This window comes from Columba livia, chromosome 24, assembly GCF_036013475.1.
Source record: "Columba livia isolate bColLiv1 breed racing homer chromosome 24, bColLiv1.pat.W.v2, whole genome shotgun sequence".
Lineage (NCBI taxonomy): Eukaryota > Metazoa > Chordata > Aves > Columbiformes > Columbidae > Columba > Columba livia.
The window spans coordinates 6,085,343-6,096,737 of record NC_088625.1 but is presented as its reverse complement, the minus strand read 5'-3'; the positions used below and the strand labels follow the sequence as shown (position 1 = coordinate 6,096,737).

Here is an 11,395-nt window from a genome sequence, read left to right as displayed (position 1 = left end):
AAATTCATTCATTACCAATCAAATCTGACTGGAGCCATGAGAAATAAAACCTCAGTCTTAAACCACCTTCCCAACACCCCTCCATCCAAAAAGCTACAGGAAGAAAAATGTTGGGCAGAAGGGTTTTGCTTAAAAAACGGTCAATACGGTTTGTCTTTGCATTATCAAAGGTTTGTTGCTCAGGACTCAGCTCCTTCAGCAAGGGGGTGGGTATTATTTAAGCCCCGGCAAATGGGTTTGTTCCATTCTGCGTTAAAGAAACACTGGGATGGGAGACTCTGCACTAGCCCGATTTTCTGTGATTTACACTGGAGCAATGGAGATGAAGGAAGATGTTCAAGCTGGACGTGTCTCCTGGCGCCATGATGTTGACATCAGGAGCTGGAGGAGCAGCTGGAACTTTCGAAACGTAACATTCTATACTGGCCGGCAACCGCCTTTGTTGACTCGGGTGGCTGCAGGAGGCACCAGCTACTTCATGCTGGTGCCCTTTGCTGACATTCGGCACCCACAAAATGGGCGAAGCCGGGAAAACCTGCCCTTTCCAGCGTTCCCCAAATGCACAGGTAAATGCTGTAGATCTCAGAGTGCTGTGGATCCTGGATTTCTTGATACAGCCGTGTTGACAGGGAGGTCTGTTGTGTAACCGTAGAAGCTGATGTGTCTCTCTGGGTCACGGCCACATCTGTAGATGAAATATCGGGTTTTTGGAAGGGGTGGGAAGAGGTAATGATCATCTGAACCGTGGGAATTTCTCACGTGAACTGCGCTCAGGTGCTCAGGGAACACACAGAAGTCATGCGTGAAGATCACTCATCTTTCGTATTGAATCAGGATTAGATTGATTTTGAATACGTAGGCCACGTTTATAATTTCTGCTTTTAGTTCCTTCCTGAAGTACTGCAAAATAAGTTATTGAGAAGAAAGTCCCGCAACGTGTGTTTGCCCTGTATTTCAATTCCACCTGCTGAAAATCCAGGGTTGGTGCTGGTCTCTCCATTATCGCATCCATTTCGGCACTGGGGATTTTGGCATTAATGCCCGGGAGCTGGGCTTTGGCTCCAGAGCCCAGTGTGTCTCAGGGGATGGCCCAGTTGTACTGACTGCAGTCCAAACGTGGCGTGTTTTGGAGATGCTGCTTTGAGACCCAGCTGTTAATGTCTGGATCTGGGTGAAACACCTTCAAATGCACAAACAGCTGGAGATGGTGTGAGCAGTGCAATGACAGCAGTCTCAGAACACCAGCTCCCTGACTTGTAGTTGTTCGGTTTTTGCTGGGCATCTCTCTGGGTTTGATTTCCTGCTCCTTATTTCCCAAGGACCCACGTCCATTAATGGCAAGAGAGTCTAGTGCAGGATTTGCACTTGTGCAGCTCATCTCATTGGGGATTGACCTGATGATCCTGTTGTGCAGGAAAGGAAACTCAACCACATGTCAGTTCAGTAACTTTCTGCCCAGCATCTCATGGAAAGTCTGCAGTACAATAAGTAAACAGCTTCACTGCTCATCTGGTAACAGTTTGACATCGTGAAAGCTCCATTGACCTAATTCAGGAGAACTTTAGAGTTATCTGGAGCTTATGATAACTTTTAAGATAACTTAAAGAGTTCTAAAATATCGGAACATGGTCCCAGAAAATCTTGGTAATATAGTCTCACAGCAGACCGTGTCCTGCTCCATTTAGTCCATTTTTATTGTTCTGCTGACAATAGATGACAACTCTTTTCTCCTGCAGCAGAAGCACAGGCAGATCTGTTTCTGGGAAAAACAACCCTCAGGCTGTTCGAGGATCAGTTGTGCCTTCCAGCACAGCAAGCCTCGAAATATAAATGGACTGTTCCTGCCACCTGATAACAGTGAGTGAAAAGATTTTCTCTACTATTTGTTCATTAGAGTAAGTACATACACAAGAATGTCCTTGCAGTGCTCAGTAATCTCTATGAAGGTTCAAAATGTACCGTGGTAAATCAATGGCGTAGGATCTGCTACCGCAGTGAGTTCAGAGCAAAGAAAGGAATTGTGTTGGCGTTTGAATAGTGTTACCATATGACTTTTTGAGCTGTCAGGTTACGGATCTTCGTGTTGCAGGAAAGATGATGTCACAAGTGGTGATTTAGGTTGCTAGGATCCACAGAGTAGAAATGTTGCAGAAATCATTTGCAAGGTTATATAATATCTGAAAATCAAATTACTTTTGGAAAATAAAAAAGCACCATTACAAGTTGGGGTTTTTTGTTTTGTTTTTTTTGTTTTTGGTTGGTTGGCTGGTTGGTTGGTTTTGTTTTTTCTCATTCCTTTCTAAGAGGAGCTCTTGGCTTCCAGGAGTCCTGTTAGACAGCTGAACCTGGAGCAGGGAAAGTGTCCAGGGCAGGGCACCAAGACAGGGGTCAGGAATCAGGCAGAAGCTGCAGTGAGAGCAGCGTGACTTGTCACAGATGCAGGAGCAAGGGGCCTAAAATCGAATTGTTGATGGGCCTGAGCTCCAGAGCTGGAGACAGGTGTCATGGGGAAAGTCCAGAGAGACCTCTGGTCAGAAGCAAATAGCCTTTGTTCCAGAAATTCCCCCAGGGAAAGGCAGCGTGTCCTGTCTGGGTGTGTCGAGCCCCCCAACCCCAGAGAAGCAAGGCAAGAGCTTGGGGCTGTTTCTGTGAGTGCCCGCACTGCTTTCTTTGCAGTTCCCACATCCACAGCAGTGACCCCTGGCAGCTGGGGCTCTCCTAAACAAAACGTAGGCACATTTTGGGTGTGTTGTGAGCCAGAGAAGATGCCCTAGAGCCCCAATGGACATGGGTAACCTCTAGAAGAGCCACATCCAACAATCAGAACGAGAAAATAGATCCAAACCTTTTTCTTTTTACTGAAAAATGCATACATTCAAAGTCCATGTGTCCCAGAATAGCATTGCAAACATTTTAACTGCATTTCTCCTTTTTAATACTTAGAAATCCTGTTAAACCAATTTATGGTGGAGTTGGCTTACACTGTCCGGAACTGATAATATGCTATTCTGGGCAGTGACACCGTTAACTATCAAGTTAAACTGCTGTATCTTACATTTTCTTGCATGAGATACAACAAATCTGACCTGCAGGAGTGTCACTAAAATAGGTTTAGTATGATACACCGTAGTGCTTTATCTGCTCTTTCAGAGGAGTAGGTACCCACGCTTTTTCATACTTTCTGTTGTTGCAAGATGCTCTTTTGCCAAGCTTGGCAGAATAGTTTTCCCAAACGTCATAATCTGCCTATTTAATGATCCCCTCAATATGATAAAGATTTCAAAACTGTACCTGCATGTCTGAACCTGGATTGGATATTCTAGTTCCCTTCTGATAAAATAATGTTCTTTTCTGCAGATGTGCCGTTGCAACAGGGTGGCCAAGAAAGGACTCTGCATCCAGCACATCTTCAAGAATCACTCAGAAACCAAGAGAATATTTCCCTACCAGTTCATGCTCCACTGATTATAAGGCTCAACAATGCTGAAGATGAACAGGACGATGAAGAGGATGATGACAAAGAGAACTGTAAACGGATTCTTGTTTCTTTGACAAAGAAGTAGAATAGGGCCTTTTCTACACTTCACAACTGATTTGTTGTAATAACCACGACCTATTTAGAAAAGAGTTGTTGACAAGTTTTGAAAATAGTTTCCGGGTAGTCCCAAAATGTTGGAAGTGTTGGTCACCAGATGTGAGGCATCATTCTAACTCCTGTGAAATGCCTACCTGTATATTTCAATAGCGTTATCATCCACATAGCTCTGTTGTATTAAATCAAGTTTCAAATGTGATCCACAACTCATATGATGTGATCCACAATTCAGATGGCCATCAAATACTCTTCAAACTTTCTCTAAATTTGGGGACACAATTCACTAGATTAATTGAATGTTTATGCATTTATATCTATTTTTTTGTTTTGGTTTTGTGCTTTTTAAAAGTAGCTGAACGGTTGACTGTGTCTCACTTAGAGATGAGGGATTCCTGGGGAAGAATGAATTGCACATTCCCAGAGGGTGAGAGGACGACTACCTGTTAGTGCTTCCTGACTCGGTTTCAGTAGGAGTGAGCCCCATGAATTCAAACCCAGTAAAAGCCGGGGCTTTGTTGATCTCAGTAGCCTTAACTGAGACAGATAAGGAGCCCTCACATGAGCTCTGAAGATGGTTTTGAATAGTTTCCAATCCACAAACATTAGCTTATTCCTACGTGTTGTAACTGCAGTTCCATTGTTCTTGGCTATACCTAATATTAAGGAATCATTGTTGCGTCCGGAAGCGGAGCTTACATTTAGAAAAAAACCCACTGTGACCAAGATGAAATTCATGATGGTACATGATTATTAGGAATTGTTGAAGGTCTTTGTATAGATACCTAGTAATCTTTTAAAACCGTTTCCTACAGATGTTTCTAATTGGGTGCCTAAGACTGCTGCAGAAATTGAAGAGGAAAGAACCATAAAGGAAAAATGCTATAAAACTGGTAAATACGAAATCAGTCAGTCTTTCCTAAACAGCAATGAAGACAATATACTAAGCCTTTTCTTTTCTTTTCTTTTCTTTTCTTTTCTTTTCTTTTCTTTTCTTTTCTTTTCTTTTCTTTTCTTTTCTTTTCTTTTCTTTTCTTTTCTTTTCTTTTCTTTTCTTTTCTTTTCTTTTCTTTTCTTTTCTTTTCTTTTCTTTTCTTTTCTTTTCTTTTCGTCTTTTCTTTTCTTTTCTTGTCTTTTCTTGTCTTTTCTTTTCTTGTCTTGTCTTTTCTTTTCTTGTCTTTTCTTTTCTTGTCTTCTCTTCTCTTCTCTTCTCTTCTCTTCTCTTCTCTTCTCTTCTCTTCTCTTTTCTTCTCTTTTCTCTTTTCTCTTCTCTTTTCTCTTTTCTCTTCTCTTTTCTCTTCTCTTTTCTCTTCTCTTTTCTCTTCTCTTTTCTCTTCCCTTCCCTTCCCTTCCCTTCCCTTCCCTTCCCTTCCCTTCCCTTCCCTTCCCTTCCCTTCCCTTCCCTTCCCTTCCCTTCCCTTCCCTTCCCTTCCCTTCCCTTCCCTTCCCTTCCCTTCCCTTCCCTCTCCGTTCCTCTCCTCTCCTTTCCTATCCTCTCCGTTCCTCTCCTCTCCTTTCCTCTCCGTTCCTCTCCTCTCCTCTCCTCTCCTCTCCTCTCCTCTCCTCTCCTCTCCTCTCCTCTCCTCTCCTCTCCTCTCCTCTCCTCTCCTCTCCTCTCCTCTCCTCTCCTCTCCTCTCCTCTCCTCTCCTCTCCTCTCCTCTCCTCTCCTCTCCTCTCCTCTCCTCTCCTCCCCTCCCCTCCCCTCTCCTTTCCTCCCCTCCCCCCCCCTCCCCTCTCCTCTCCTCTCCTTTCCTCTCCTTTCCTCTCCTTTCCTCTCCTTTCCTGCTGTGTTTAGGAGAGTATTACAGGATCCAGCACCCCCACAAACACCAATCAACAGAAACTGTGTCTTCACCTCAGGAAAAGGAAATATTACTCTTGGAAGCTATGGAGCGAGACTTACAGAAAGGCAAGTAATATCCATCTTCTCAGACAATATTTACCAGTAATATTTACCGTTTATATTTCCCCACATATATACACATACATAGTGTCTCAGACATGGTGACTACCTGTATTGATTGTGGGTGCAAAGGGTAGAAATGGGCTGTAAAACCTACGTGTGCTATCTGGAGATACACAACCATTCCATAAATTGGATCAGATAGGATTCATAAATATCATTCATGCAAAGTGAGGAGTTAAAGAATGAGCAGGTTATTTGTAGCTCGTTCTTTACTTTGGAGCCGTAGCTTTGCTTTAACCTGTGTGTTATAGAATTGTCTTAGAGACCATGAGAGTTGTACATCAGTTACAGCAGACAGGATCCAAACATCCAAGAAAATACAAAGAAGAATATAAGAGGAGAGGCTAAAGGAAATTGCACTAAACTAATCACTATCTCACAGAGGCGGGAGGAAGAGAATGGCAGTGCCATTCCCTGTGCTCACACACCAGCCGCTCACACATTCTTTCTGTTGCCTCTCCAGGGGATGGTAATACAATTCCTACAACATTTAATAATACAAAAAGAGGAGAGAGCTGGGAAAGGAGAATACCAACAGAGCGTATTCCCAGAAGGGATTATACTAGTTTTAGGATTATACTGCAAAGAAAAATTCCTCCATGATCATTGCAATTTATGTTTTCCTCTTTAATTTTGGGAAAGAAATGGTTCTGTGGAGTAAGAAACAGATATGTCTATAGTATAATACCCTTAGTCACCAGGTACGTCGACATCGGAGGTGAATCTATTATACGAAGTTTGAATCTCCCGCAATTCTTTGCTATTTCTGCAATGCTGTTTGTCACCTTATCAGCAATGCCCGTTCAGCTGTTAAAATTATGTGTGGGCCCATGCTGTGAATTGTATCACTGAAGTGCCTTAGGACTGAAGTAATCCTTTTGTAAGCTGAAGTTATTTTGTTACGCCACGTTGTTTTAGTTGTTGGGTTTGCAGGACAACCCGTAGCTGAGCTGACACAGCTGAGACAGGGGCAAAGCGTCCCTCATGTGCAAGGGGTGAGAAATAAGCACCGGCAGAGAGGAACATATTCAGGGTTGTGGTTTTGTTGCTGAGTTCTCTTGTAACAACAGGCAGCTCAGGCTCAGAAGTTGTCACCCTGTGCTTTGGAGTCTGTATCCATTGGGCTCCCACTGTGACTTTGGAAAAGGGTTTATTCCCCCTGTGACACACCCGCAAATTACATCCAGCTTTTCACTCTCAGTTCTTACAAATGTCTGTGTGGATTAAAGCCAATGTTTGTAATCTTTAACTGTAAACCCTAGATACAGTATTCACGAACATGTTCTGATTCATCACGGGAAGTGTCCTGAGCCAGAACCAGTCAAAGCACTTGTACGAGTTCAAAGTGCTGTTGGTCTTTGTCTTTAGAGTCAACTTTGGAGTTTTGTCACAATTTCCTGTGCCAGAGGAAATACAGCCACTTTTGCTTTCCTTTTGAGGAATGATACTCTCAGAATAATTAACGTGTAAAAGCATGTTCTGCCCAAGAAGACCTGTGTATGAAGTGGGAGATTAGGCTTTCAAATCACCATAGAGTATTTGGAGAAGAAAATGGTGTGTGTTTTTTTAAGAAAGTGAATATGTGTTATTTGAATCCCTCAGCAACAAACCACAGTGAGCTGGTAAATAAGCATCACTCCAAAGAAATAAAGAAGAATAAATGGATTCCTGAGGAGCCAAGAAATTCACCTCATACAGTACCAGGAAAACGTATTTTGAGAAAACAGTTGGCTTATTCATTTTCATTTACTAAACTGTTAGATGATCCAGCACTACCCAGCTAAATCCTGTTCTTAGTGGACAATCCACATTTGGATAGGACTCTCCATAAAGAACATGTTGTTTTAATCTTGTCTTCCAGCCTCCAGGCTCCTGCAATATCTCAAAATTTGAGTAACTGCACAGCATTATAAAGTTTGCTTTTTTATTTTTAGGCTTTAACACTTCAGACCCCAGAGGAAAACCAAGTTACCAACCAAGGAGTCAAAGGAAAGATGATGAACCTGCTTCTTATGTTCCTCGTGGGAGAGCAGCAGGAAGAAAAACATGTTGCGATTCTTCAGAACCTCGCAGGTCAGCGTATGTTTTCTACCGCACTGTGGACGTCACCCAAGAACCAAAGTTCAGTGGATCCACAGGTGGGCTTCTGCTTAACCAGGATTCTTAAAACACCTCAAATGTGCCTGTCTGTATGGTGCTACTTTCTTTTTTGTCCCTGCAGGTTCATGTGAAGTCATTTATGCCCAAATATGGTCAAGACTAAATTTGATCCAGCATAATTTTCATAAGTAGATTGCAGCAGTATCCACAGTCAGAAATGTAAAGCTTTTTTAAGCTTTATAATTAGTCAGACAGTGTATTCATGACCAATAATTTAGTCATCTTCATAGAAGAAATTCATTTATTTCCCCAGAAAGAGGAATGAACACAATGTTCTGCACAAATATATCGATCCCCTCTTTTTACAGTATTTTGAATGTGATGTCTTCTTTAAAAATATTTAGTAAATCTCAGAGCAGTCCACCTTTCTCTTCCCATTTTACTCTAACTATTGGTAGGTGTAGTTCTGTGGTAGAATTTCAGTTTCCTTTGGGAAATCCTTCCTGTTCAACATCTCTCCTCCCAGCAGGGGATGAAGGAATGACCTTGCTTTGCATGGTGTTTTTCTACAACTGGGATTTCACTGGTGTTTTGATTGTGATGGTTTGATTTGGCTTCATACCACCCCATAAAGTGAAGCAGAAGTGCTGAATTTCTGCTGCATTCTGGCCTGAACTGAGAGGAAGCAAAAGTGGCCATTTGTGTGAGCAGGAAAAAAGGAAGAAGAGGCAAAGCCACATCTTCCTGCAGAGTAGTAGGGGCCGGTGAAGAGCCCTGTGGGTACTTGATACTGACACTTGCCTCTTGAAGTTCTGTCTGCAGTTGGAGGTGGGCTTATCTATCAACCAGTGCCATTACAGTTTTAGCCTTGTTGTTCGTAATACTTTGTGATGTTCACAAATGCTGCCCATATCCAGCAGGTGTCTAAATGCTACAGACAAAAAACTCATTCCTAGTTCATCCCAAAGGTCTCCTTCGGAGCACATCAGTCTTCTTGGGCTCAAGAATGGATGTTTCAGAGGTCCACATACCACCTGTGCGGTACAGAGAAAGGCAGGTAGTCAGCACTTAGAGGACAGTAGTGGATAAGGGGGTTGTGTTCACAGCTGCACTCCAGACAGTCTGAACACAGAGATACATTCAGAGAAAAGGATAGAGATGTTTTCCCAAAGCAATTCTTCCATTGAGTGCTTTGAGGTTTTAGGTACTATGATGACATGCATCTTGAAAACACCATCGATTTGATCAGATAGGATTCATAAATGTCATTAATGAAAAGTAAGAAGCTAGAGCAGGTAATTTGTAGCTGTTTTATTCCTTTGGAGGCAGAGCCGTCTTTAACCTATTACGCAGTTTTCTTAGAGATCATCACAGTTCCACGTCAGGTGCTCAAGTTACACTAGACAGGATCCAAACAACTAACAAAAGAGAAAGAAGAACATAAAACGAGAGGTTAAAGGACATGATACGTATCACTATCTCACAGAGGCGGGAGGAAGAGAATGGCAGTGCCATTCCCTGTGCTTACACAGCAGCAGGGCACACATTCTTTCTGTTGCCTTTCCAGGGGATGGTAATACTTGTGCAGCACTTAACAATGCAAAGAAAGGAGGAGAGAGTTCAGGAAGGAGAGTTCCAGCGGAGCGTATTCCCAGAAGCAACTGGCGATCCTTCGACAATGGAGGTAATATACTTTGGCATCAGCTTCTCATTGCTGAACACCTTATTGTAAATAAAACAACTGAAGAGATTTGAATTGGGTTGTCCACAAAAAAACTTTGGTTTTTTGGTCAATCTTGTTTTCAGCCTCTAGGACCTTGTAATATGTCAAATTCTGAGTAACAGCACAACATTTCTGTACTTCTGTTTGCTTTTTCACTTTTAGGAATTCACTCTTCAGATCCCAACGGAAAACCAAGTTACCAACAAAGGCGTAAAAATAAGGATGATGAAACTGCTTCTGCTGTTCCTTATGTGAGAGCTGCCAGCAGAAAGACTGATTCTGATTCTTTGGAACCTCGAAGATCAACATATGTTTTCTACCGCACTGTGAATGCCGCCCAAGGACCAAAGTTCAGTGGATCTACAGGTGGGTTTGATTGTGATTGATTTATTATTTTCAATATTTAGTATTATTTTTTATCTTGGAAACTCATGGGGGTTGGTCTTATCCAAACTTCTGATATCTATTTAGTGTCAATTTTTGTTATTTTTGCTATTATTGTATTTTTAATGTTGGACAGGGGACTGAATTCATTCTCTTTCCATTTATTCATGGCGATATTTTCATTCATCTTTTTTCTGTCTTTCTACTGTCCTCTTGATAGGATGTACTATGTCATGAATTTGACAAGAGCCTACAGGTGGGATTCAAAGTCCTGTATCTTTCTTTTTGGAAATCTGTTTCAGATGGGACCATAATTTTACATCTTTCACTCTATTTTTAACTATGTGATCTGTCACTTTATGTAGAAATTTAGTGGTAAATAATTTCAATAGTCATAAGTGAAGAAAGTTATTTCATCTTACCAGTTTCAGTCATCTCGCTTAAGCTGAGTTGAATCTCCATCTTGAGATGCCTCCCTATCTCGAATTTTCAATAAAAGGAACCTCCTTAAGAGAGTTTCTCTGCTCTGTTACCATGAATACAGTTAAATTAAATGAATCTCAACATCACTGCCACATCTTGGCATTAATACTTGTGTGTATTTGGTTTGGCCTTGTTTGTTTTCTTTTAATGTTTGTTTTGGCTAAATGCAGACAAATTGGTACAGAGATTACAGAGAAAACATTATTAATTTTTGCCATAACAACCACCATTACCACTGTTGCCAATTTTCTTTTCAGCAGCACCTGAGCCATATGGTGGGAAATGCTCCAAACCAAAGAATCAGCTTGACACAAATAGAAGATTTTCGACCCAAACGGAAAGCTATGGTAATGCTTACCTGTTGTGTTTAAACTGAAAATTGTAGGATTATTTTGCAATTAATGATTTGAATTAATGTAATTAAGATGGAATTAATAGAAAACAAGAGAATTCATATTTTTAGCCAAATTTCACAGAAAACAGTCACTGGGCAGCTTACTCTGATGCACAGTCAGCTGCCCAGCACAAAAACATCCCATTGCCTTATATCGAGTGTTTGCACAGGCAGGGATAAAAGAGGAGGTTGGATTATGGATTTGTTTAATTGAAAAGCAATTGGTGCCTTTGGGAAGATTTTCAACACAAGAATATTGACTTTGTTCAAGGCGCAGGTGTCCGTGGCAGAATCGCCTCCTTTGGGAGATCCCGTGAGCTTGAGGAAACGCTGCAAGATTACACATGATCTATAAAGTACTGGAGAAAGTCTGTATTTAACACTGGCTTGTATTTCAGAGATGATGTATGATTCACTTGATGCTTTCATTGATACTTCGACTGACAGAGTATTTAATTCACATATCAGACTTAGAGAGTCTTTCCTGAAATTGGAGCTGAAATTAAGAAACCATGTTGATGTTTATTCCACAGACAAATATACTTCAGGATTTTATAATGCACCACGTTGGAGGAAAAGAAATCCACGTGAAAATGCATACTGTAAGTGTAAAACAACCATTCGGGTAACTGTTTGATAGATATTTTTACGATTAATTCCTTTTTGCAAAAGCAACATCTCTCCCCACCTAGAAAATGGAAAATTGGTCTTAAAGCTTTTGCTGCCAAAATCCACAGGATTCTAAGCAATTC

At 41.5% G+C, this 11,395-nt stretch overlaps 1 protein-coding gene across 1 annotated transcript; it reads left to right on the top strand.

The window, feature by feature from the left end:
- The first annotated feature begins 316 nt into the window (after positions 1 to 316).
- LOC135576254 (uncharacterized) lies at positions 317 to 11,162 on the top strand. Its single transcript, XM_065040023.1, has 9 exons — positions 317 to 566; positions 653 to 726; positions 1,686 to 1,857; positions 3,358 to 3,528; positions 4,408 to 4,485; positions 5,389 to 5,502; positions 6,023 to 6,140; positions 7,465 to 7,697; positions 10,507 to 11,162. Exons 1-9 carry the CDS (start codon positions 317 to 319, stop codon positions 10,623 to 10,625), a joined length of 1,329 nt encoding a protein of 442 aa, XP_064896095.1. The 3' UTR covers positions 10,626 to 11,162.
- The last annotated feature ends 233 nt before the right edge of the window (positions 11,163 to 11,395 follow it).

What these genes read in the sequence shown, in the direction of transcription:
- LOC135576254 (XM_065040023.1), top strand. Translation starts at nt 317, where the DNA reads ATGGAGATGAAGGAAGATGTTCAAGCTGGACGTGTCTCCTGGCGCCAT. An exon ending in AGCGTTCCCCAAATGCACAG is followed by an intron (nt 567 to 652) that starts GTAAATGCTGTA and finishes GTGTAACCGTAG; the next exon opens with AAGCTGATGTGTCTCTCTGG. An exon ending in AAAGTTCAGTGGATCCACAG is followed by an intron (nt 7,698 to 10,506) that starts GTGGGCTTCTGC and finishes TTTTCTTTTCAG; the next exon opens with CAGCACCTGAGCCATATGGT.